At 43.9% G+C, this 27293-nt stretch overlaps 1 protein-coding gene across 4 annotated transcripts in view; it reads right to left on the bottom strand.

Annotated features, from left to right (window-relative positions):
* Positions 1 to 4704: 4704 nt before the first annotated feature.
* side-VIII (sidestep VIII) overlaps positions 4705 to 27293 on the bottom strand; it is a 54614-nt gene continuing 32025 nt past the window's right edge. For 2 of the 4 annotated variants that reach the window (NM_001103912.3, NM_001144248.2), the window contains 18 exons: positions 24036 to 24168; positions 21447 to 21652; positions 19683 to 19796; positions 18828 to 19037; positions 18579 to 18730; positions 17865 to 18009; positions 16717 to 16847; positions 15879 to 16038; positions 15234 to 15448; positions 14776 to 14857; positions 14031 to 14190; positions 13536 to 13672; positions 13078 to 13242; positions 11681 to 12115; positions 11323 to 11582; positions 9611 to 9895; positions 7405 to 7746; positions 4705 to 5772 (listed from right to left, as the gene is read on the bottom strand). In NM_001103912.3, coding sequence (NP_001097382.2) covers positions 5662 to 5772; positions 7405 to 7746; positions 9611 to 9895; positions 11323 to 11582; positions 11681 to 12115; positions 13078 to 13242; positions 13536 to 13672; positions 14031 to 14190; positions 14776 to 14857; positions 15234 to 15448; positions 15879 to 16038; positions 16717 to 16847; positions 17865 to 18009; positions 18579 to 18730; positions 18828 to 19037; positions 19683 to 19796; positions 21447 to 21652; positions 24036 to 24168 — 3443 coding nt within the window. In that variant the 3' untranslated portion in view covers positions 4705 to 5661. Of the gene's footprint in view, positions 5773 to 7404; positions 7747 to 9610; positions 9896 to 11322; positions 11583 to 11671; positions 12116 to 12691; positions 13243 to 13535; positions 13673 to 14030; positions 14191 to 14775; positions 14858 to 15233; positions 15449 to 15878; positions 16039 to 16716; positions 16848 to 17864; positions 18010 to 18578; positions 18731 to 18827; positions 19038 to 19682; positions 19797 to 21446; positions 21653 to 24035; positions 24169 to 27293 lie in introns of those variants that run through there. The other 2 variants (NM_001103913.3, NM_166392.4) reach the window with 2 other exon arrangements.

The raw sequence follows: 27293 nt of genomic DNA, 5'->3' as shown, positions 1-27293 counted from the left end.
TCTGCCTTCCTGCTCCTTTTCTGGCAAGGATGCTGGTTTCACACACACTTATCCAGGCAGCTGGCTAAAAACTCAGGTAAAAGGACCAAAGTGCATGGGCAGGTGCGATGGGTGAGAATGGGGGGCGGGGATGTTAACTTTTGCCCACGACAAAGTGACATATTAGCGTAGTCAAGTTTACAAAGCACACTTACGCTGGAAAGATGCGAGTGGAGTTAACACTCCACTGGCTCCACCGGCTCCACTGGCACCACTTTCGGGTTTATTTTGTTATTTGCCTAGAAAACTTTGCCACAAATTGTAGGCATGTGGAGGACTGCCGAAGCAATTTAGTTGTCGGCGCTGCAAATGTCGCAAACATTTTTCGGTTCGGCATTCTCGCAAAGACGAAATCAAAAACCAATTAGAGGTCGCCACGCCCAGCTGTGAAACTTTTTGGGTCTGTAATTTGGCCAAATGCACGAATTTCACTTTCTAACTAAGAAGGACGATGAAATATCTAGAAGGTTTTTCTTCTCTCATAATTGCGAAAACATTTTCACATCGCTTAATTATAGACAATAAAAACACGCTGTAATTTCGAGACGTCACCAATGAAAGTTTTGCATAAAATAACCATTGCTTTTTGCCTGGCAAATTTCACACTGGTTGGCTGCCTTTAAAAGACCAACGCAACATAATTAAATATATATTAAAACTAAAATTTAAATGCAATTATATGAATGTCAATGAAATCATTTTGAATTACCAACTCAACCGCTGCGGTCTGCCAACTGGTCAGCAATATAAAATGTCTTTTCTATCTGGCCATGCATGATCCTGCCGGTTGCAATTTGCAAATGATGCGCAATTTATTAATTATCTATGAAGCCCTTTTTAATAAACCGAATTTCAAGCGTGCACAAACGGCAAATTCGATAAAATTCATAAATGTTATGTTTATTAGTTTGCACACTGGGCAAAAAAAAAAGAAGCAATTTGCATTTCATTTAGAATCGACTATCAACGATTGGCTGCCGTTCAAAACATTCAATCACCATGATGAAAATGCAAAAAAAAAAAACGAATTTTCCACTCTCCCAATTAGCCACTTGATTCGCTGTCCATTGGCCCACACATTAAAAGCCACCTCTTTGTGGTCAAAACTTTATCATTTTATCACTCGGGCCATCGGAAAATGAAGGGTTTTGGGCTTGGGTATTCAATATTTTAATTAGTTGACAAAGTATTTCAAAAACTTAAATAAACAATAATGAATACTAATTGCCAATTGCTATTCGACAGATCTAATTATGTCATGGAATGTGCCGTTTGACAGCAAATTTCAAATGCTATTAATATATTTCGTATTTCGTAATATATTTTTGTATTTACTAAGCCAGCACCATTCACAAGTCAACAACTGAGCCCAATTCTCAACCAAAGAGCCACCCTTTCAAACTTAAGCATTTCATTTCGCTTAGCTTTGCCGGCACGTGCCGCCTGACAAATCGCAGGCAAACTGCTTCCATAATCATTGCAGACACTTTGGGCTGTAAAAAATTCAACACAAATTAAGTGCCTGCCCACATTAGTTGGTAGTTTGGCGGAGACCCAGAAAATTTCAAGCTCACGCACCTTTTCACCCATTTTACGACCAAAAATTTGCAAGGCCAAAAAAAAGAGAGAGAGAGAGTGGAAAAGCAGACTGGTTGCGCGCCTAATGCGCATTGAATAAAGTACTAAAAAAATAATTTGCAACCTGTGTTGGACTCATCCCGTAAAGAATGAGAGGTGAACGCCCAAAAGGGAAATCAGAGCTACGGGATAGGAATGAAAAACTTCCCCCTATTTCAAAAATTTTATGTTTATTGCGTATACGCACCGTGTTCGAGAAGGGCACGCGTGTGTGTGTGTGTGTGTGTGTGAGGGCGTGGGTTATTTTATATACACACTTCCGGTGGCTGGTTCACGGTTACCCGGGTTCGTGTTTAATGTTGTTTTGACGCCGCCATATTAACCGGAGGCGGGAATCCGGCTGGCTGGATCCGGTGTAAGGCAGGAAATGTGCGACGCCAGGTACTTTCTATGTAAATGGATACACGCATTTGTTACTACCGCATCGGGCTGCCATAAACCCTTCTTTGTTTGCCCACTTCCGTAGCCCAAATATTTATGGTCCTGGGGCATATGTTTGGATCCAGCAATTTATTTAACCTTCAAATGCGATGTTCTTCTTCCGTCCTTTGCCCCACATTTTGCCTACGGCTTTTGTGCCAAAGGTGTCGCCACTCGTTGGCCCAAAATTTGCCTACATTTGTTATGCATTATAGGCCAAGGCTTAGTGGCTGCTTTTCAGCGTGAATGGCGGATGGCTTGGAAATTTGTTTGGCCAACAAATCAATGCGTGTGTCGTATTGAGTTTCCGCCATCAATCGTAATAACTCGCTGCTTCAACAAAAGGTGTCCACTTTAAACTTTACCTTTCATGCAGTTTATTTGCATCGACTTCAATTTTCCTTATTTTCTTCGTCACTTTTATTTACGATATAAATTGCACGAAATGGTCACGCGACTGACCGAACAATAAAAGCGCCGGCATTAATCTTCTCTGGCCCTCGCGTATGGTAAATGGTAAATGGGGATGAGTAGGCATGTTGGCCAGGGGGGAAGGACCAAAGGGGGATGGGGTCAGGACAATGCACCCCTTCATTTTTGTTGCCAATTTCCGGATGCAATGCTGCGAATTTCCGTCTGGAAACTTCACAACGATGGCGACGAAATTGCTTAAATGTAAATAAATCAGTGGTAAGAAAATGTTTCTGTGGTCAGCAAGCGTCCACTCCTCGTTCTCGTCCTGGTGCCCATCCTCATCCCCACTCCCAACCGGATCTGGATCCTTGTCGGCTGCGTTGTAAGTGTTGGCTTATAAATCAGGCCACTGCAGTGACAGACAGACAACACAGTGCAACTCTGCATTAATGGCGGCTTAAGTGTGTCGTGGGGCAAAAAAAAAGGAACTCGCTTAATTGCGGGGCATTTTCGTTTAATTTCGCACAACTCGCTGTAAAGTTTTATTAGCTCGGCGGGGCATAAATCAGACGAAAAGTCGTTTGTCATTTCGAACAATCAATTAAAAGCAAATGTCGCATAAATACATGAATTCTTTTGTGACGAAACGATTCATCATCCATCATCGCGGAGTCGCAAAAGGGCTATAAAAAAAAAAACTCTTTGTGTCAAAACTTTTAATTTAGGTAATAAAAATCGAAGGGGAATGGAAAAGCGACCGAAACTCTAGTAGTTCGAATAAAAATGAACATTTTGCCCGGAAAGAAGTGAATAACTGATGGATTTAGTCAAAATATTCGCAAAATATCAATAAAATGAGTTTTATACGTATCGATAATAGTTTCTTGCTATTGAATTCGTTGGTGTTCCAGTTTTTGCTTACGAAAAAGTTCAACGACAAATGGTGTGAGTGTATCCTGTATTGTTGTCTGTCTCTAAATTTATTTATTTATTTCATGACTGCGGCCGTATTTCATCTTCTTTTTGCTGCAGAGGTAGCAAAATCGCTTTCAAATTGATTTTTAATATTTATTTATGATTTAGGAAACAATTGAGCGCCATTTTTCTGCCAACGGAAGTATGATTTCCAGCCATGCGATTTCCAGCTTTATGGCCACCGCCTGATTGATGGCCTTCAACGGATGAGAGTTTCTACTTGTAGAACTGGCCCACCTCAGCTTCGAAAATGAGCATAAGCAGGCGTTTAATTTATAATTTATGTGCCGCATTTTGATTAATTGTTTTCAATCTGGCGGCTTAACGGCCGCGTTGGTCACCGTTTGACCCCGTTCTGTGGCTTTGCGGTCTGACATGTGGTCCACTTCAATTTCGAGCCAGCTTCGGCGTCTTGGATTCAAATATTTGATCTGTACATATGCGTTGCGTTGCGCGCTTGTGTGCCTTTGCCCAGCTTATGGCATATATGGCATATCTTGCAATCTAAACAGGTATTCCGGAGCGAACCGCAAAATTTACAAGTCATCGACGGCGGCGGCGATGCGTTCGAAATTTGCATAATTTGCTTTCCATGTAGGCAGGCCTGCTTACCGGCTCATAAATGCCGGTGACTGTCATCTAACTCAGTTACCTGGGCCGCCACTACTTCCTGGATGTTTGCGTTGCTTAAGCGAAAACGGTGTTAAGTGCTTTCGCATACAAAATTTACATGGCCCGACAATTTTTGAGAGCTGTATCGGCCATGTTGCTGCTTCAACTAGTTGATGTTGCTGTTGCTACTTCGGTTGCTGTTGCCTTTGCGGCTGCTTCTGTACTCAATGCAGATTGTCAGGCGCTTTTGTTATTGTTCCTCTGCGGTTGTGTCGCTCGGCTTGACTTCCGCTTGTCCCTTTGTTTGTTCACGCGACCCGTCAATATTTACCGTTGGCTACAAGGCAGTGCCGAGCACACTGGACACACGCCGCCCCTCGCTGCCACGCCCTCGTGTTTGAAAACATCAACATGCTGCAACATCCTGTTTGCTCCAGTTAGTGCCCAAAAAGGTGAAATCGAGAGGGAACGGGGTCGCAGCATCCCAACATGTATACTAACTTCTATTGCCATTTAAATTAACTTGAATTGAGAGTTGAAGAGATGGGAAACCTGGTGTAATTGCACCCACTTGCCATTGCCATTATCAGTACGCTCGTGCGATTTCTGTTTTCATACATTTTATTAAATTTAATTTATTAACTTTAGCCTAATACTCAATTAAATATTTTACATGCAGTTGCTTAGCCTTTTAATTTTATTATTTTATGCATTTCTTCTTAGAGTAGAATTTTACTTTTCCAGGGATTTGGTTGCTTTGTCGCAAACCTGTTCGGATTTTCATTCTCGTAGTTTGTTACGTATAAAATGCAAACTGGATTTGCTAATTTAAGTCGTTTATTAATTGTTCATTATTTGGTTACCTTAGGGTTAGTGTTTCTTTAAATTCTTTATGATCTTTTTATTACAATTTGAACTATGCTAAGTCGGAGCTTAAAGCTAGATGAATTTGATTTAGATGTTGTAAATGCCTTAGTTACGCCTAAGTTACAAGCTAAATGGTAATGGGAGCTAGGTTACTCAAACTCAAAGGTCAACAACAATTATGAATTCGTTTACTTAGCTAAAAGTTTATGTTTCTCTTTTGGCGCTTAAAGCTGTTGTTTAAAAATATATTAACAATTCAGTGTTTTTTTTTTGTTTGTTATCCAGATGTAATGTTAGTTTCAATTAGAGCTATAAGTGTTAATTGTATTCCGTAATTTACACGTCATCTTAGGCCTAATGGATTTTTCTTGCTGAGCTTCACGTTTGCCTCGAACAATTTACATGCACAGTTTATTGTTATCTTTTTACAGGGTTTGCCATCATCCATTTGGTATCAACGCATAATGTTCTTTGCTTTCTTAAAAGAGTGCTAGCTAAGGCAGCTCCCTCTGCTTTAAAATCAACTCAATTGTGGCTTTTTTTTACTGGCTCATCACATACAACTTATAGTCAATTTGTTTACCAATTATTCCCCGATTTTTTCCTCATAGTTTCTCATAGTTCTCTCTTTTGATTTGCATTCCCTGTTTGGCTATGACTTTAGATTAGTTGCTCCTCCCGACCTAGAGCTTAGCGTCAGAAGCGAGTTCCCGATCCGAGATTGCGATCCTGGGCGATCAGGATATCCTCCCCGTTCAGCTGATGGTGAACCTCCTCCGGTACGGTCTTTAGCAACTGTGGTTTGCCCTGAAATGGCGAGAAGAGAAGAATGGGGTCGAGATGAGACATTTTGACAAAATAACAATGACAAAAACCGTATTTAGCCAAGGAAATACCAGGAGACAGCTCGGGGGCAAGAAGTCCTAAAGAGCGCTGCTTTAAAATTAATGAGCCGCACATTATTTGAGTACTCACAGCTATTACAAATTCAAGTTTCCCGCCACCCTGGCCAGCGAATTGTACCAGCAAAAACGCTGTGTATGCGTAATATTTGGTTTTGCCAAACCAAAGACAAACACAAAAAAGACGAAACCAACAAGTCTCGCAGCCATTTTCTGTGTTTTTGGCCAACTCCCCTGGGTCAACAAGGCCCAAAGTGTTTTGGCCGCCTTTGGGAGCCGAATGCGGGAAAAACAAGGGCCACATCAGTGACAAACGAAAGGAGCAGCTCAAGAAAAGGCAACACAAAAAATGGCCGAGAAGGCAGCAGAGGAATAAAACATTGTGAATTCAGTCGCTGCTGCTGCTGCTGCTGCTGCTGCTGCTGCTCTTGATGATGATGTTGTTCTGCTCCCGTTTTTTTGCCCATTCTCTTCATGTCCCGGTGCTCTTCTTCTTATTTGGGTCATAATAATTGCAATCATTAGAGTCAAAAGTTGTCACACCGCAGTGTCCTTTTGGCATGATATTGTTGTAAAAACGTAATTCTTTTTGTGGAACGAACATCAGCGGGGACAATGCAATGGCCAAAGCCTGTTGGCCTGGTCCACTAGCGGCTATATCGTGGAGAAGGGCCAGGACGAACGCACTGCTGCGCTGCTGCGTTGGGAGTATACATAATGGGGTATTTATAAAGCAACGGACAGAGACAATGAATGGCGGACACTGGCGGCGGGAGCGGGACAGCGAGCGGCTAGCTTTTTTTTTTTATTATCCTGCAGCACATTCAGGGGTCATTTACCGCCTTGAACCCATTGAAAATGCCGGCAAAATTCTATCTATCTTTCTCTGTCTCCCTCAAGCTGAGTTTAAAGTTGTCTGTTGAGGGATCAAAGGTTATGGATTGCCAGAAAATTGCACTGTCACTGAGTTGAGGAGACGGTGAGTCATCTGTTGATCGATGACGCACTGGGTGGGCTAATCGATTGAAAGGCGCGTAATGTAGAGGAAATTGTGATGAGAACCGAACAAAAAAACGGGAGCTCTTAGGTCCCAAAAATGAAGTTGTTCAATCGTGTTCTACTTAGGCGTTAAATATCTGAACTCGAACAGTTTCCAGTCTTAATTTTCTACATTTGAATACCCTTTCGGCGGTTGCAATCACTTTAGCAGTTATCAGCCCGACCGCAAAAACCCATTTTCCGCCCCAGCGGCTACCATTTATAAAGGAAAAACGAAAACAAAATTGGGCACAAAAGATGGCCCCGAGGTGCGGGTGGTTCGGGGGCGAAGATAAATGTTTCCTGCTGCCGTTTCCCCCAAACCCCTTCGTGCCAAGAAGCACTGCCAAAAATCCTTGCCCGAAAATCCACTTTGCATATTGATGCTTTCAACGTTTTGGACATTAGGCGAGAGAGTTGCCTTGACGACCGGTTCGCTATCAACAAGGAGCAGCAGGAGCTTCCAGGAATTGGGGAAGTACATCAAACTGACACTTACCACATCGCTGCCATAAAGGCTCATGCCCATGCCGACGATGCTTCCGTTTCCGCCATTGGCCGCTGTCAGCTGCTGCTGTTGCTGTTGCTGCGGGGCCAGTGGAACAGGACCAGGAACCGATGCCCCTGCCGAAGATGTTGCCACCAGGCCCATGCACGTCACCGGCTGCAGGAGCCCATCGCCAGTGGTCACCATACTGTGGGTGAAGATGGGCGGCGGCGGCGTCGGCGAGAAGGTGGCCAATTGTGATGGATGCGACATGGTGACTCCGGTGATGGTGCTGTTCGTGCCAAACATCGGGCTCGTTGAGTACATGGGCATGGGATGATGTGCCAGATCGATCTGTGGCGGTTAGGTAGAGGAGGTAGGTAATGAGGTTTTAGTCATGTGATGATTTATATGCTGCGAGTTAGTCACGAGTTTGAGGGTTGAAACAAAAGTAATTGATCGATGAGGAGAGTAAATGATAATGCTGAACCTAAACATAATTAATTTAGAGAACGCGTTAATTTAGGTCCCACGTTGGGCGCCAACTAATTAGCAGTGGCTATTCGTTGGGCCCAAACCTTTTCAAACTTCTAAGTATGAAATACCAAAGTACACAAGTACTAAAATCAAACTTTAAACTTAAACAATTTGATTGCATAGTACTGAAAGATAATATTAATTATTTTCCGCAATTTAATGCCATGGTTTGGTATAGTAAATCTGAATACTGTGCCAGTGGCCTGTATGTTAATATGTATATGTGGTTTCCCACGCATATTGCTGGCATCGCGGACTCTGCGGTTCCACCGCCCCCACTTACCCCTCGCCATGTTACTGATAGTTAACATCGCGGCAGGCGTTTATTTAGCCAACATGGTTGCCGTGGCATACAAGAGGCTGGCTATGTGGTGAGCTACTACAATAATTGGCCCATCGGTGGGTCGTGTTTCTGCGAGCTGGCTTTGTGGGCGCGAGTATGCGACGCATGTTTATATGCTTATATCCGTAATTAACGCGTACGCCTGGGCGGGGCATGCTGACGTTGTTCTCTTAATGGGCACAACGGGATTTTAATGAATTAATTTTTAGCTCCATTCAAATTGGAGTATATGGTCTGGCATAGACTTCAAAATATGCAATTAAGTGTGGCAACAAAAGATTATGTTATATTTAATAAAGCGGTTTAAGGGATTTTTGTTTTTTACTTATGGGACATAAAGAAAACCAACTGAAATTATTTCAAAATATAAAATAATACAACTATTAGCTGGATATTAAAGGAACTTTTTTTTGGATTGCATAGGAAAAGCACTCGAGAGCCAAGTACATGTCGTGTACAACTTTTCGATAAATGACAATAAGGCCAAACAATGTCATTATGTGAAATGGATGCCAGAACTGCGCTCATGTGGTTGCATTAATCGTTGTTTTGGTTTGTATTCCCAACGAACGAGTTCTCCTACATCACAATGGCTGTTCTAGTGCATTTGCTACCTGTCCAGCCTGAATCTATATCTATTCAACTACACTTGGTCATAACTCAAGTCTTTTCAATAATTGAGAGGAATGAAAGCTGGCCGGATAAACAAAGAGAAGTAGTCTCGACTGTGCAAAAGTCCCGATGGGAGTGTTCCACAAAATCGGAACACAACTTGTCTGCCATTGCCAGACAAATTCGAAAAATTTTCTTCTCCTCTGTCATATCTGTCAAGTTTATGTATTTACGTTTCACAGGCAAGTTCTTTGCAAGTCTGTGGCCAGAGTCCCAGGTACTCAATTTTCTGGGTAAATTCCATCAAATATTTTATGCGCTTTCATCGAGGGTATGCCTTCGTCATTACTCTACATCTGTCAGATTTTCTGTGTCTTCTAAAGCTCGAACCTCAGAATTCCCTGTTTTTGGTCTTCACTTGTGTGTGTGTGCTACGGTGCGTATGTGTAATAACCAAAATTGCTTTTCGATGGAAGATAAATATTTTCCATGCCGGCTCGGAGTATTTTTTTTTGGACGTCGATTCATTGATTTGGTCAGCTTTTTATCGTGGCTGGATGATAATTTATTTTCTGTGGCTCCCCACAAATATAGAATGTAATTAAGCTAGAACTGTGCACAAATCATACAGTTAATGAGTGGAATAAATTAAGTTTATTTTTAATAACCAAAAACTATCAATATAAATAACGAAATTATAATCAACTATTCGATTCAATGCTAAACACGCGTCGCATAGCCTTGAACGTAGAGATTGGGCGCTCCGCCCACATTGTCGACCACGGCTCCAGCCACATAGCTTCTGCCGGATGCTGTGGCCGCCTGCAAGTCGGCCAGAATCTCGTCGTCCATCATAACATTTACCTGCGAGTAGATGTTCGGCTCCGCACGCTTAAGTTCCGCCTGCCTGCCCGGCCGTCCCAAGGTCGCGCTGCAGTAGGGTGCCATCCGTTGAACGCCCACCGGGCCGCTGACGAGAGGAGCGCTTAGTTCGCTATAACTGAGCTCAGTCTGAAGGAGAGAAAGTTGAAGGAAACAAAGATATTACAAAATTATACCTTTTGACCTATGAATTTTCGAAGAAATCTTGAAAACTGTTTTTTCTTATAAAATTATTTCTGTCACTCAATGAAATTATATTTGATACACCACCTCACTCATCATTGTCACAATCATAACCGCCTTTCTAAATAAAACAAACCGCAAAGCTGCTGGAAACTTTCAATGATTGCCCTATTAAACATACAATGTTTGGTATTGTCAAATCCTTTCCAAGGAAATATAAAGTAGTAGATATTAAGTGACACGAGCAGAAGGTATTATTAATAACCTGAGCAGGTTTAAGCTAATACACATCAAACAGAATTCACGGTTCGCTTCTGACTGCTTTATGTCTGCTGTTGGTCTGTTTGTTTAGGCCAGACACCGCCCACTTCCGGCGCCTGTTTGTAATGTGTCTGCCGTTGCTGGCCCTGCCCTTAACAGTCGTTTTCCAACCAGAACCAGAACCAAAACCAGAACCCTCAGCGAGGCACACACTTGGCCGTTTATTGCATTTCGAGGTTGCTGGCGAAGGAGCGGTGGGGTTGGAAACAGGATGCGCACATCCTTTGGCTCCTTAGCGGTTGCTGCTTCGCAGTCTCGAATGGCGCTGGGTCCGCCTGCAACTTATTTTTATTAAATTCGCAAATGGAAAATTTATATTGCTGCAGCTGCTGCGGCTGCTCTTGGAGCTTCAGCTATCGCTTACTGGCTCTTACTCCTTCGGAAAGGGGCGTGGCTAGCATAGAGAAATTTCTACTTAAATGATTTTCAAATTATGTTGGTTTCTTCGCTTCTCGTACAACTGCAGATGATGCTGTTCTATTCCCATCAGAGTCATTGTTGTTTCGCTTATTTTTCACTGGCGACCTTCAGGAGTTTTTGTTAGGAAACTTTTCGTTTTTTGTAAGTTTGCTATATTTTTGTAGTTCTTCAATGACAGAGTGTGGTAGCTGTGAGTTAGTTTTAAATAGTTTTCTTTTCAGCCCCATTAACTTTTTGTTCAAGTTATGTGTATCCTAATGTTTAATATTGATCCATTTGCTTCTAATTATTGTGCATTAATTATATACTGTTAAATTGACTCTAGCCCAATTAATGGCTTTTACTTAATAGTTATATACTTTTTAATAGCCGTACTTCTAAGCAAGAGCTTCCTTTAAGAGACTTCTTTGTGATTATCAAGAGGCAACGGCAACAAACTAAACTGCTGGCTATAAAAACCACTTAACCAGAAATATGTGGATGGCTATTACCAAGTGAAACAATAAGGGGTGACCATCACCTGGTCAGCCGTCCATGGGTCATAAATTAAGGCTCCGATGGCGGTATCTCAGGCATATTGTAAAAGGTTTTGTGCCCGCCAGTGAAAGTGGATTAGGGTGTCCATAACTTACCTTCTGTTGCGGCTGCTGCTGGAGCTGCTGCTGTTGATTGGCATAAGCGCCCATTTTGCTAACGGGAATGAGTGTATTATACTGGATGTACTGGCCATGGCCGGGAGGCGGTGCTGTCTTCTTGTCGACAACGGCGTACGTGGGCATCAGGTGATCATAGGTGCCGGAGGTTATCACGGCATTTTGCTCGGCCATCGCTGCCGTGGCGTAAGTGCGACCATGTCCCTTTGTCGTCCACTCATCGTCTAGGTCGTGTCCGTCTGCAAAAAAAAAAAAAGGGATTCAGCCCCGTGGGCATTGAGGATTAGCTCGGCGACCGTTATAATCGAAGCCACCTGTGGAAACTCACCCAACCCACCTTGCGGTATGATGTCCGGATTCTTGTCGATGCTGTCCAGACTGCTCGTCACATGGCACGTCTCCCGGCCGATGCGGTGCATATCCTGCACTGATTGCCCACCATTGTGGCCCAGGGTGCCGATGACGAGGCTGCCATTGTTGTTGCTAGCCAGCAGCCCCAGACTGCCATTCCCGTTGGCCGTGGTGCCGCCCACACCGCCGCCACCGCCGCCCATCCCACTGCCGTTGCCGGTGGTGCCGCCCACGCCGCCCACGCCGCCGACGCCGCTTCCCGGATGTGAGTAATTATTGCGATCGCGCCCCGAAGAGCCGCGCACACGCACCACAATCACAATGATGAGGGCCACCAGGAAAATGCTGCCCACGATGCCGGCCAGAATGCCGAGGAATGGCCGGATGTCCTCGATGACGGGGGCATAGGCCAACGAGAGGTCTGCGAGAGAATGAGGGAAAGTAAAAAAGGGGAAACCGGAAAGAGACCAGAGATTGGTGGATAAGCAAGTGCTTCTCCATTTACATATTGCTTCGAGTACACAGAAAAAAATAACGGTGAGCAATCATAGCTCCTTGAAATAAGTTGTACCTAATGTGATGTATATAATTTCATGAAAACACTTATGAAGCGCCTCAAAGCTAGACTGAACTGCATTTTCTTTGAAAATGATTTTAATTGTGATGGATTTTTCTCTGTGCACCACCTTTTCTCCTTCTTTCTTTCAGCGACACTGCATTGTTTTATGAGCTGCTAACTACGTTCCGTTCTTGGTCCTGTCTTCGTCCTTTGGCTGTTATTGTTGTTGCTGTTGTCGGTGGCAGTTTGTGTCGCACGTGCCTTGAATTTAGTGCCGCCCTAATGAGCTGCATGTGTGTGGGTGCATGTCTGCGAGTTGTAATCCGAACCGCTTTCCACCGCCACCGCCAACCCCCTGGCTAGCTAATTTTGGTCTCAGTCCATGTCGGCATGTCGAGAATTTTTAGTGACCCAACATAAAAAAGGGAACAGGAAAATAAAACCATTTGGCATCCGGATTTATTTGTGCAGCTTTTTTTTTGCAGACTTGGTGGGGTGAAGTTGTTAAAGTGAATTAATGGTGCTATAAACCAAAAAATGTTTAAGTGGAAATTAATTACAGCAAATATAAAACTAACATATTATTACAAAACGGCTAAGGGAAACAAACACAAATAAATATTTAATATTAAACACATGAATAACAACTAAAGCTACATACTCGTACAACAACAAATCATAAATCAAATTAAAATTCATATTTAAATAATAACATTGAATTAATATTAAAGCAAATAATAATAAGCAAACAAGGCAGTACTACAAGTTAAACAATAAAAAGCATAGTTAATAGAAAATTATAGAAAAGGATAGTCCACCGCTACCTTCTTGCTGGTCAGCGTCTGTGCCCTCGTCGTGGCTAATTCCCTTGCCCAGATTTAGGAACTCATCCTCATCGCAAACGCAGTCGCTGGTCGTGGTCGCTGTCGCTTTTGTTTTGGTATAGGCAGGCCTAAGTCCTTGGAAGGACTTAGTGAATGTTATTTTAACTAAAATAAAGCGTGCAGTTTGAAATAAGGCATAAGGGAAAGAAACCATGTTAGAAAGAACTGAAGGCAGAACTAAAAGACAAATGAAACAGCTGTAAGTGTGCACAGGCCCTTGCCAATTAATTTATAGGCAGTGGGCAAGGACTCGGACTAGGACATGCATGAAATTGCAAACGCACAGGGAGAAGAGAATGACAGGACAGCCCGCATCACTCGAGCCTTATATGTGTAGGATGGATTTGGTCCTCGAAACTGGAAGATTCGCAGGGTGAGTCCCGTGTGATTAAACTCACCCGTCTGCTTCTCCGGATCCTTCAGCGTGTAGACCTGCAAAATGGTGGCATTGCTACGGCCCTTGCTGTTGTTGGCAATGAGGAAGACATTGTAGCCCATTCCGGGCACCAGTCCGCTTACCTCAAAGTACGGTCGCCTGCAACGAAGTTGAATCGATATTTGAATGTCCAAATCAAGAACGAGGAAACCGCAAAAAAGGCCAGTGCCAGTGGCAGAGCAAAGAGCAGGACAAATGGGTTTCGCCGAAGGAGCAGCTGCAGCTGCAGGATGTTCACATCGCCATGGATCCATGGATCCAAACGTAACCATGGCCATGCGTTCTGTTCGATGCCACGGCTCGTTGGGCTTGTTGTAATGCAGAAGTCACACGGCGTGTGATTCTGATTGCTCCGTGTCCATTCCGCCTCTTTTTCTGGTATTTTGCCCCTTTCTGCCTTTTTTTTTTTTTTTTTTTTTCTTTTTGCGTACAGTTCCGGCACTCGAGCCGTACTCACTTTGATTTTGAAATTTTGGGATGTCGTGTCGTTCCGTTCATGTAAACCTCCATTATAAAGTCCTGCTGCAGGCCGCCATTGAAGCCCTCGATGCATTCGATTTGGAAGCCCGTCGATGTCTGGTTGAGCACCGTGCAGTTTAGCAACGGATCCGGCTCGCCTGCAAGCGAGGAGACGTAGAAATAGGTATTTATTATTCCGGCTTAGTGGCAGATCAGGCAACAAATTGCCGAGACCCCAAGCATTTGTCTACGGCTCTTGCATGCGCATACTCTTCAAAATCAATAAGCTAACTCGCAGCGCAAGTTTGCCTAATCCAGCAGCCAGAAAAAGCGAAGCGCCAAAGTGCCAAAGTCATCGACAAATCAGCACAGCGGGACTTTGCAAAACCCAAAACAAAACACAAACAAAAACCGCTGAAAGCCAAACTCTTTCCCACGGCTAGAAATTTTGATGATGGCGGCATAGATACCGTGTAGATAAGAATTATACTGAATAATTATCATTATTTTCTATTAAAAAATAAAAAATTAAATAATTAAATTAAATAATACAAATTGGATATTAATTAAATAAAAATAAAAAAATGTAACAAGTTACCCTATTTGAGTGCCGGATAAAACCTATAAAGCCCGAAATAGATAGGGTCCAAGCTGTCGGCACGCGAGGCACGAAGGCACATAGCCCGGCATACAGGTGAATCACCCACTTCCCGCCCACATCTCTACCCCCAATTGCAACTCACCTGCTGGGAATATTGTGTATACGCAGGGTTCACTTTGATCGCCAATTTCGTTGGTGGCCCAGCAGAGCAGCGTACCGTAGTCCTGGCAATGCAAAGAAGAAATCGCAAACACGGGCATCAGAACGAGTGTGGGTGGCGAAAGGATACGGCCGTATGGGGGTGCCAGGTGGGTGGCAGGGATAGGGGGTCGGGTTGAGTGACAATGCATTTCGTTGGCTTAATTTATGCATGCACTGCGGCGATGGCAACGCCGTTGGCAACACACCTTTTCAACCTTAATTGAAAATTCAAAACCGCAACTCGTTTGGAAAATTATGTGCTGGCCCTCAAGGGCGTGCCACGGACTGATTTATATGGCCTCCAGAAGGGGCAGCAGGATTCGGAATGGGAATGGAAATGGGCATGGGATTGGGCATGGACATGAACAGGGCAATGGGTCTGGGATGTGGTGAACTTACATTCTCCGTCATGGGCGTGTAATGGGCTATACTTCGGCCCCGATCCACGGCCACTTGCGAAGCCGGTATGTCAACTGTTTCGCCCTGGGTTGCATTGAATTTCCAAACGTAGGTGGCCTCCGCGGGATTGGCATCAATTTCGCAGGCCACCTTGACAGTCTCATGCCTGCCCGAGCTATAGGAGAGACGCTGGCGAGGTCGGCAAACAGGAGCAACTGCAAGGAGACAAAGCGCAGGGCATCGGTTTCAATTGCATGGCTATCTGCATAATTAAAGAAAAACATTGGCCCAACTTGAGCTTGATACGCGCTCGATGGGAGCATTTCACTTGACGACGAGAACTCCTGGATTTTCCACAATTAAATATTTAAAGAAAATGCCAGCATTGTCGCCTCGTTTGCGGCTGCATTGTTGCTTGCTTAATTGATTTATTTGTCTGATTTACGGGAAAAATTCAATTTGTCTCTGACAGGATAAGTCGCAAACAGACACTGACGGACAGACGGACACTCGTCCTGCTGTAATTGCATTGTGTAACGTGTTAGTTACACATTGCAATCGAAAGATCCACTTCGTTTTAATTAAGCTGTTATGTAAATTAACACACTGCAGCTAAGTCCAAGGACGAAGGACACCCATACTCACATCGTATGTCCAGCTGAACGGGATTGCTCTCGCCGTCGCCCTCCCGATTACTGCCCACACAGGTGTAGATGCCACTTCTCGCCCGGCTGGCATTTTGAAGCACCAGACTCTGGTTGGAGACGGCGATGCCTTCGGCTGGATTGTTGGTTAGAATCTTACCCTGAAATTGAAAGCAAAAAGTGAAAAGTGAAAGGTAAATTGAAAATGGAATATATCGAATACCAAATTCCACCCCATTCGTGTGTGGCGCAATAATTTATTGAATTGAATTCAATTTACCGATAACTGCTAAATTGAAATAAATTTAATTTCTCAAAGCTAATAACACTTTTATGTTGCGTTACATTGCGCATACGCCCCGTCGGCCGGAGGGCGGGATTGCTGATTGAAGACCCGCTGGCTGCTGCATAAATTAGGCCCGGTCTGCATAAATTATTAAGTGCTCTCACAGCCCAGTAATTCAATAATAAATTGTGTGCTCGCTTTCTATGTGTGCGCTGCGTTGAGTAGATTCCAATTTTTAGCCCCTTGGCAGCCGCCCTAAAATATGCAACAATTATGCGTTCCATTTCGGCCGGAGTTTTGGGCTTTCGATCAGCCGCCAAAGGCTAATGTATGTATGGTATATAAAATAATAATTATAATAATAATATCGCTGCTAATATATATGCATGTTGCTGTTAAGAGGCTCTCCTGCGCTCTCCTGGTCTCAAAAGTGCCCCCAAGTCGTATGAAATTAGACGCGAGTTGGCAAAGGCAGTGGGGCGTTCAATTTACTTTCGAAATTTGTGGGGTAGGCGGTGAATCGCGTGTAAAATGGCATCTGTCTGTCACTTACATTGTGCCGCCAGCTAACTTCGTATATCCAGGGATTCGATTTGATGTTGCACTCGAAGAAGACATCGATTCCCTCGCGCAGAGTTGAGTTAAGCGAATTGGTTCCCAGCTCCAGGCTCACCACCGGTATGTCTGCGAATGAAAAGAACGTGTAAATTGGATAGACGTCATTGTGCTTGGCTATGAAGGAAAACAGATTTTGCTGCCATGACATCGGCGTAGCTAATTACTTTAAATCGCCTGGCCAGACGAGTAATAAACCTGGCAGGCAAATAAAATTCCGGAAGCACAGGGCCGAAAGATGTAATTACTGCGTAAGCCGCACAAATTAGCCAATTTAAGTTGCTCAAATGTTCAGCTTCCCCTACTTTCACTCAACTCGCTCTACGATTTTTTCCGTGCCAGCTTGTTTGTTTATGATTATACTTTTTCCGTTGGCCAACTCGGCAATTAGGCCTTCAAAATGGTGTTCGGCTGGCTGTGGCGAGTTGGTGGGTTGGGGTGGTTAGGGTAGGCCATTGGGTAACTGAGCAACATTTTAACTTGATTAATTCGAAATTGGTGCGCGAATGCGAATCAATTAAGCTTATTAAGCAATCTATCAAATTGAGCAAACAGTGCCCCCTTCGCGCGCCGAAGGATTCGTTTCGCGGCGTATGAACCAGATATTTCAATCGAATCGAGTTTTGGGCGGGCGTGGCTGGTTGTGCAGCAAAAAAGTGGAAAAGTTAAAAGGTAAGCAACAAAACCGCACTCCCAAGGCAAACAGGAAGCGGAACTCGTCCTCGATTTTTGGAGTCAGGAAGGGGGCGGCGGTGGCTTTGCCATTTAAATTTTGTGCAAACAGGTCGAAAACTGTAAAAGCGTAAAGATGACTTTGCAGGCGGCGTTGCGGTGCTTGTGGCGGGTTAAAAAGTTTCGTAAGTTTTTGTGGAAAAGTTTCACCGGCGGCCGCTGGAAATTAATTTGCCAAAACTTGCGCAGCTGAGGAGAATCGAAGAAAAATATGGACCACTATATATACATATATATATGTATAATGTAAAAGGTGAAGTTGAGGACAGCGACTTTAAAACCGCTAGCCGACTTTAGGATTTCGGTTTCATTAAAAACTTTGGCACTTCATATTAAATATTAAGCAAAACTCACGATATATGTCCAATTTCCAGCCGTCCTCCATTCCGGACTCGGGTATCATGCTCTGCTCCGCGCGACACGAGAGGAACTTGCCGCGGTCATCGATGGTGGGCGTGAATGTCAGCACCGAGGTAGTCAGATTACCGTCCGGTGTAGCCTAAATAACAAGAAGTGGGCGAGAGATCGGGACAATTAGTTAACGGCTGAGCAGTTGGCCAAGACAAAGGACTCGGAAAGGGTTGGCACGTCCTGCCATATGGATAGGGGGTGACTTTTAATTGAGGTCCTTGCTACGTGACTGCCGTTCGAGTAACTTCAATTACCACAAAGCATGTGTACGGCTCTGTCTCTCGATGGGGAATGGAAAGTGTACTCTGGGGCAGCCATTAACAAGGATGACAGGCATTTGAAATTTGCATGTTTATAAACATTTTGACCAGGGTAGCAGTCGGGTGATTCCGACCACCAGCTTGAAACAATATTACTCATTCTTACTTATATTTAGTCCTTTTTTAAATGTTTAAATTTGATAAAGTGAGACTGCTTTAAAGCATTAGAAACAAATGCTTTAAACAACTTATCAATTAGATTACAAACATACAAGAAAATTCAATCAGCAGAGTTTGACAAGTTCCACTGATATTTTAGTCGAGTTATTTTCAAGTAAACATCTACAGGACCTCTTGCTAGTCGAACTTTGTACGGCTGCCTTGCGTTTCCACTTACAATCTCGTGAGTATTCTTCATGGGGGTACTGCCCTTCCACCAGGTAATCGTCGGCGCTGGACGTGCTCCGATGACAACGCAACTGAGCTGATAAGAATTCCCCGCCGACAGAGCTCGATTCTCCCCCTGCAGCTTCACAATCAAAGGACGCACTGTTGGAGGCGATAGAATTTAATTAGTTAGGCCCGGACCGAAATCGAATGGGGAATGGGGAATCAAGGGGACTCCCGGGGGCCAAGCACTACTCACGGTTCATGTCGAGGACGACGCTGCTGATAATTGGCGTTGTCAAATTATTGTTCTCCGCCCGGCACGTTAGCTGCATGTGAAGATTCCTGCGCTCCAGTCGAGCCAAGGACAGGGTATTGCCCACCCGTCGCTCGGACAGGGGTTGGCCCACACTGGCATTCTTGTAGACGGTGTTTCCATGCAGCCAGGTAACCCTCGGCTGCGGGCGGCCTGTGGAAGGTGGAGGAATTGGGGAGTTCTTACAAGATGCCCGGGCAAGAAAAAGAATTATCGGGCTTGTGGGTAACGTGTGCGTATGGATGTGGGTGTGTGCAACTGATATGTTTGCCATGCGGCTTAGACTTGGAGTTGTCTCTGCGTTTAGCTAGCAGCATTTTAGCCGGTCTTCTGTTTGTTTATGTGCTCACAAGTGCACGGAGTGGATGAGTGTCTTTCACTAGGGTATATGTGCTGTGTGGTCTATATGAATCGGTGTTTGTGGGTGTGTGGGCTGCGCGCGTGTGTTTGTGTGTGTGTGTGTGTGTACAAGTGCCTTTCGCTGTTTCATTTGTTGTCTTGTTTGGCTTTTAGCAATTCTCAAGTGCTCTCAATGCAATTTGTGTGGGCATTGTGTGAGCTGCCGAGCTCCTCGATTGTCTGCACTTGGTTTTCCAGCTCCAGCCCTTGTTTGAGTTCGAGTTCGTGTCCGTGCAGTCGACAGGCGGGTGGAAATTAAATAAAATGTGAAAATCTTTCGCCTGCACTTTCACGCTCATCACTTTTAATTGTCAGACACAAGCGTTGCAGCGTCAACACTTTTACACACACACACACATCGTACGTACGTATATGGTATGAAAACTGGTAAGGACTTACCGCCGATGGCCACGCACGTGATGTTTATCCCAGAGCCCTCGTTGTAAGGACCCAGCGTGTGATCCTCGATGGTCACACCCTTGCTGTCCAATATAATCACCGACTCGGGCGGAACTGAAACGAAGAAAGCAGAAAGTACTCTTCAGTATTGCGGCTTGCACACTGCCAAGTGCCCTTACACAACATCGCCACCGTGCGATATGCATATCGACTGGGAAAGCCTTCTTGGGCTGTCAACTCACCTATTTGGCCAGCAAGCTCCTTAAAGGCTTGACTGTCACAGCTTTAAGAGGACTACTTATGCTGTTGCCACTTAGCAAAGTGGAAAATAAAAGGAAAGATGTTCGAACAGGTGCAGTCAAAGTTGAACGAGGAATTTCCTCTATTTTCCCTGCGGAGCTTTAATTTTTTGTTCCCCATATTCTTGGGATTTACCCATTCCGCCTTTTTGCGTTTTCATTGTTTTGACTGCTCTACACTGCTCTTGCCAGCCAAACGGTATTCTTATTATTTTTGGTTATGTGGGTGAGCCAACTTGGCCAACTATTTTGAGCCAACCCCATTATCATCGCTTTGCTGGCAAATTTGCTTGGCCTGATCAAGTCCTGGGAATTTCCTACCCCTTTCGAGCATTAGCAGCAGCGGCAAGTTGTCCAAACTGTCCACCCCGGACTGGGGCAACTTTTAATCTAATATCTTCTTTAAAGTTTTATCCTCGGTTCCTTTTTCCCTTTTTGCAATTTCCCAACCAACGTACAAAGTTCTAAATCCTGCCATGGTTTTACGCTTCACATGTCACAGACAAACACACGCACACACACAAACAAACTGAGCATGTTCAACATGCTCAAGAAGTTTGTAAAACACGGCCACGCCCCTACCGCCCATACCGCCCCTTTTAGCCCTTTGCGCTTCATCTAACAGCAGCGACGTCGGCAGCAACTATTTACCAACAATATTCGGCCAGGCCAACTCTGCCGGCCATATATTTCAGCTAAACGCCTTTGGAAACGCATATAAATTTTAATGGTAAATTGCAAGCTGTGGCCGCCTCAATGCACAGGTAACCCTGCATCCTCATTCCCCTTGGAGTTGGCCAAAAAAACAAGACCCAAATTGAAACTGCAGGTTCGGAATAAACCATATTGCTATAGTTAAGCTTACCCTTTTATTACAACAATCAAAATTATGTTTAGTATATGCAAGAAAACAAACGAAAATGTATTTTTGTTTGGCCGGAAAATACACTAGTTCACTAGAAATATTTACTTGATATTTTTACGAAACTGTGCTGATCGGGTCAAAATGCCCACACTGCCATCGGATACCCTTGCCCAATTTCGATCTGAAATCCATTTAAAAGGCAAGGAATTCAATTCTGAAATTGCACCCTGCACTCGCTGGCCTTCCGTTTTTCCTTGAACAGCTTTAACCAGCCACGTTTAAACTTCTCGCCAAGTTGGCACTTTAAAATCTGTTTGCCAAGTGCAGAGTGCCACAAGGGGAGGCAGTAGCTAAAAAGAAGGGAAAACTTGGCAACCCGAACATATAGTTGGCGTCTTATTCTGTAACTAATGTGTTTGTCCAAGAGCTGAGTGCCGTGGTTGGCCGGGGCCAGAGAATGGAAACCGAGGCAGTACCAGGACGCAGACCCGGACCAAGGATATGTCGTTGCACAAATTAGCTGCTCAATTATGCTACCCCGCACAGTCTGGGCAAACAGACGGGAAGACAGGGAGATGTGGCGAGTGGCTCAATACTTACTTATGACAGTTAAATTCACTTTGGAGTTGCGAGTCGGACTCTTCTGGAAGTCGACGCGGCAGCGATACTCGCCCGTGTCGTCCTCCGTGGTTGACTTGATGGTCAGCGTGCCAGCACGTCCTTCCACGTGGAAGGAGAGCCGCTCCCGGTAGGTCTCATCCGACCAGTGCGTTCCCTGGGCGAAGTTCGAGTCGCGTGTGTCCACACTGAAATGTGGAAAAACAGACAAAAATTAAGACGTGCACTGGAAAAAATACATACAAATGCAAAGTCCAAGTATATATTGAAAACATAAACGTGAAATGAACTCTCTAACTAAGGGCTGCAGTATTTGCAGGATAATTAGGCTTTTAAATATTTTATCAATACTTTTGTCATAAGTATCCCTTTAAAGTGAATTGTCCTTTATAATTCCCTCAGTGTCGGAATGGGAAAATTTAAAAAAATTGCTGTGTTCTCAGCCCGATCGAATGGAAAACAAAAGTCGCCCTTACTCCCATTACTTTCTCATGCCATGATGAAAGTTGTTTTTTATTTTTTTTATTTTTGTTTTATCGCCACCAGCGTAATTGGGTTCTGCAATGAATTAATAATATACATCCGCCCACTTCGCTGTAATTTATTGTTTTCGCTTGAAATTCCCGATTATTGATTATTTCGTTCAGCTGATACTCGGGGTAACGAGCTCATTTTGGTGGTCAATCAATGGTCTTAAAGTGTCTGTGTACTGCCTCCACAGCCGCGAGCATTCGCCCGAGTTGGGTTTTTAAAAGTTTCGAAAGTGGGTGGCGCCTGATTTAGGTCAACATTTAGCCAAGTGGCGAAGTTAATTGGGTTTAAAGCTTTCCTCTCGGCATTTTTAGTCCGAGAGCTGGGAACACATAGTTAATTATGCACGTTTCAGCGTAATATTCTATTTTATCGTCCCTCTAACTGAACGAAGGCGTTTTTAATTGAGATCCCAAGTAATCCTCGCCCGAGGGAGCCAAGTTTTCAGGCCGATTTGTGTGTTTCTGCCTAGTGATATGCCACAATTTATGAATTAAACATTTATGGCTCGGCCCAAAGGCTTTCGAGTTTTAAACTCAGTTCGCTAGCAAAGGCAGCTAAATTAGACTTAAAACCATCGTTTGTTTGCCTCAAAAAAATACACATTTTTCCGTTCACAATTGCGCCATAAATTTGTTTTGCGCATGAGTCAATCTTAACTGCAAATCCATATGTCTTCCACTCAAGTTCCAATCCTGTGTTTTATTGCATTTAAGTTTTGATTTGCTCGCAACATATGGCACACTTGAACGAACTGAAAGTTGACCGGATAATGAGGTTCTGGTGGAAAACATGACGCCCAGGCATCACATGTCAGCTGGCCAATGAAAAACAACGAACGGATTCCGGAATTGAGCTGTCGGTGAGTTGAACGAAAATTTAATTTTCACCATTGGGCGTGGTCCTTGCAATGGCTACTCCGTTTTTTTTTTATGATTAATTTACTTGCTGAGTGCTTTTTAATTACAAACAAGAGTTGAGCTCGCTGGGCTAGCCGGTGCCCTTTCTCCTGCGGTCGTTATGCAACGCTAATTACTACTTTCGCTCGAGTCATTTGCAAGTCCTTGAAGTGCCCGAAGTTCAATTAGTTTTGGCCGCATGTCAATGGCCTGGCCAACTGGCTGCCTGGCTGCCTGGCAATCAGCTAATCACCAGGACTCTGGCGCACTGGCTGTCTCACATGCGGCGAACTCGGATAAATCCAATTAAAGTTTCACTCCTTTGATGTAGTCGTGTTTAGCAGCGAGATACAAGATATTAGATACTCCAAAACTAGAATGCTGAGGACCGACCAACCACTGCGACATTATGTCAGACATGAATAATTGAAAAAGTTTTCCTGCCGAATGTAACCTTGGAGCACAGCGAGCTGGGATTGTCGAGAAAGTTTCACTCGATTTTTGGATTCCTGGCAGTGGCTTAGGGCCTCAGTCATTCGCCCTCTGTGTATAATTCCCTAGTTATGCTAATTTCAGGCCTGCAGCCTGATGGACGAACTCCCCAAAAACAGACACACACGCACACACACACAAAAAAAAAGATGTCTAATTAGCCGCCATTAAATCAGAATGAAAATTGCCCGCAAATACGGCAACTGACATGTGCAGGTCTCCGTTTTCCGACCGCCACGCCCCCGCCTCCGCTTTTCCGATCCAATTTCCCGCCTCATCTGTCTGTCGGCCGTGCTTGTTTGTCCTGTTGTTGTTGCCGGCCGCTCTGTTGGCTGAGTGGCGAGCGGGTTGAGTGCGTCAAAAGTTGTCTGCGGTAATCAATTTTGTTTATTTATGGACCCGTGCGTGCCAACGTGTCTGTCTGAGTGTGTGTGGTTGAAATGTTTGCGGTCAGGTGGGGCTGCGGCCTGTGGTTCTGCATTTGACACGGCGGCTTAAAGATTTAAGAGCGCCTCCAACAAAAAAAAAAAAAAAAAAAAAAAAAAGTGAAGAACCGTGTCACTCAAACTTGTTGGCCTCCTTTGAATTCCGGGTCCACCTACCAGCTGCATTCGGGTGCGGAATTGATTGAAAAGCGCTCGGCACTCACCTGTAAATGGGAGTCTTCAGGCCAACTTTGTACCAGATAACCAGCGCCACTCGATCCTCGTAAATGGGCGGGGTGACGTTGCAGGGCAGCCGGCCGACCGTACCCATTATGGACTCAGATAGCACGGGAGGTCCTGCAAAAAATTTGAGCGATTAGGTGGTGTCACTGGCAAAAGGATACTGCAAAAAATTGCGAGACATTGGTAGTAGGTCATTTAAATCAATCCCTAAATTAGTGTGTCTTTTAAAATATATTGAAAAATTCTTATTTCAGAATCTTATATTTGTATTGTCTCATTTATACAAAATTATTATTACATTTCTTTAAATAACTAAAAACAGTGTTTAAATATGCCAAATGATTACTGTTTTTAATGCATATGATAATATATTGCACACTTTCTTGGCCCCTTTTTTGATTCTTTAAATATAAACAATTTAAATTTTAAACAATTAAACGCGATTTGAAAAATTAATTTTTTGATTAGTAAGACTGTGTCCACTTGTGACATCAGTTTTTGCTGTGTATCAGACGGAAACGGAAAGAATCAGCCCGAGCTGCAGGAAAGTGGCTGCAGAAATGTAAAAAAAAAAAAAAACTGGCTAACAAATGATGTATAATTAGCCGAGGGCATTAGCACTTTGTTATTGGGCCAGACCCCCCAAAAAGCCAAGTTGCGGGGCGCACGCTGCGATCTTTCGCGTGGCCCAACTAATAATGCTATAAATAAAGGCGAAGAGACTGGGCCAAATTGGTGGGATGAGGGGGTATTGCGAGATAAAAGTGACGTAATGGGCGCGACGTCTTCATCGCTGTCCTGCGCCTTTTTTCTTTCTTCGTCTTCTCACATTAAAGTGAAATTAGCGAGCAAATCCTTTTTTTATGCTAATTTCGCCCGGCTTTCAAGACGGGATTGTTCTTCCTCATTTTGCCGCCTTCCATTATTTTGCTGCCTTTTTTGTGTGTGTGTGTGTGTGTGCGTTACTTTTGCAGCCATTTTTTGAGTTATGTCCTTTGGCTTGGCTTATTTTCCGAGTCCTTGCTCTTAACAATTTCCCTTTTGCTCGGCATTTATTTGTGTTATTTCTGGCCTGCACTTAAGATTCGTTTGCCTTTTCATTATTCCCAGTTGCTTTGTTCGCTCATATTTCGCCGCCTTTGTTTAAAGCGCGGGACGAGAAAGCGAGAGATTACTGTTTGAAGTTGACATTAATTTCGGGACTCTTCGCCAGCTCAAGCTTATTTCAGATCCGGCCTGCGAAACAACCGGATTCCGTTGTACCAACGTATTTCGGTCTGATTTTAATTTAAATTTTATAAGATTCGGCCAGAGCCTGTCTAATTTTACTGTTCTATGAAATTTCTAAAGCATTTTCTTTCGCTAAACTTTGTTAGCCCTTTTTGTCTGCCCACGAATAATTCGACCAATTCCGCTCGGTCCCTCGTCACGGAATTCCGCCGTTGTTTGTATCTCATTTAAATTCACTTGTTAACTCATTTGCATTTCGTAGGCTCAGCCATTTCGCGTGGTCCAAACAAAGTTATAACAGTTCAACAAAAAAAAAAAAAAAGTATACCCTCATGCATTGACCGCAAGAGATGATTTAATTGTGAACCCAAATCAAAATCCAGTCAACTGCAGGCGGCGCACATTGCTCATACGCAACGTGGTCGCTGCGGAATTAGTTGCTAATCAGCTGGCTAAAAGCCAAGCTGAGCGAGTCATCGGGCAGCGATAATGCAATGCATAATTTATAATGATTATAAATGGTTTTTGCTGCCTGACTTTCGATTCTTCTGGGGGGTGTGAGTTGTATGAGGTCGTCCCCATGCAGAGTCGTTTAAAATGTGATGCCGTCTAAGCCGGAAATCGCCGGGCTCCCCAGTTCTTTCCGCAGGGATACGACATGGGTCCGGGTCTGGCTGCCGCCATGTTTCGATTTTTCGCTCATTTCATATGCAAATATGTTCGATTTGCCATTACGGAGGGGGGGAGCTGTGAGCAAACCAGTGCCGAAGAACGAGGGCAACCGCAATAATAACAATGCCAATGATGGCAACGATGATGACGTGGTCCAAACACACAGACGCCCACCCAGAATGTTGCGGTGGCAGCTTTCAGAATTTGCATTACCCCCGTGCTGAGTTAAACGAAATGCGAACATTGGCAAAACATTTAATTATAGCAATTAGCTAATTAGAGATTTCGCTAAAACCGAACGCAGCTTCCACTACGCCCCCTTCGCAGCCGCGCAGCAAAAATCAATCGTAAAATTGGCCAAAATACTGTGCGTGGCTCTCTGCGTCGCCATTTGCCATTTTGGCCACGTTTGTCCACTTGTTTTCGATTTGTTTTCGGACCCCGGGCTTGAATAATGCAAAGTGTTCGAATGAATTGCAACCTAGTTGCAGGAAAGTTGCTCTACTTTGATTTCGTTTAGGTAAAACTTTTCTCTCGCATCGCCCGGAACTATAAAAATGCCATCAACATTAATGGCCACACAACACGGCGACCATTAAAATGGTTTTGGCTAAACAATTTTTAGTAGCCCTCCAATATCGAGCAGGCAAAAAATAAAGTTGCCTCATTTACTAGTTCACGTACACACGAGACCAATTGCATTAAACGAATGTATAGTGTGGCAAATTAATTGCACATAAAATTATAACTCAACGCACTTGAAACTGACAAGCGACACGGTGACTTTTCCGCCCACCATTTTCCGCGCCCATTTTGATGCCTTTTCCCAGATGCCAGACGGAAAGTCGTAAAAACCCCAGCAGCGGTGACTGCCTGCGTATGTGGGTGCTCGGCAGCTTCCATTAATTAAAAGCAATGTGTTGATTTCTTATTCCATTCCGGTTTCCTTTTCTCCGGAACTGGCTGGCTTCTTGGTCTCTGGCAATTGGCATTTTGTTTTGCCTCTTAGCGCATTTATTGCCAATTATTTTTATGGCCACAAGAGCAAACAGGCGTAAGGTGTGCAAATAAATGAACTTTAACATCGGTCGATTGGGATTGTCATTTGTTTTCAATACTCCAAGTTAAAGTTGTCTTTTATTTTTTTTAAATAACAGAACGATATCAGCAGAGTAGTGTTTAATTTTAACAACGTATTGAATGATTTAATTGAATCCAATTTTTTCTGCAAATAATATTATTGTAGTCAATTTTAAAGCGAAGTTTTTTTTTTTTGTATTTTCCACAAATTCTCAAATTACAAACGCACATTGAAACGAAGAAAAAGTTCGCTTTTT

Source organism: Drosophila melanogaster, chromosome 2R, assembly GCF_000001215.4.
Source record: "Drosophila melanogaster chromosome 2R".
Classification (NCBI taxonomy): Eukaryota; Metazoa; Arthropoda; class Insecta; order Diptera; family Drosophilidae; genus Drosophila; species Drosophila melanogaster.
Note: the sequence above shows the minus strand (reverse complement) of the source record. Positions and strands in the feature narration are given on the sequence as shown.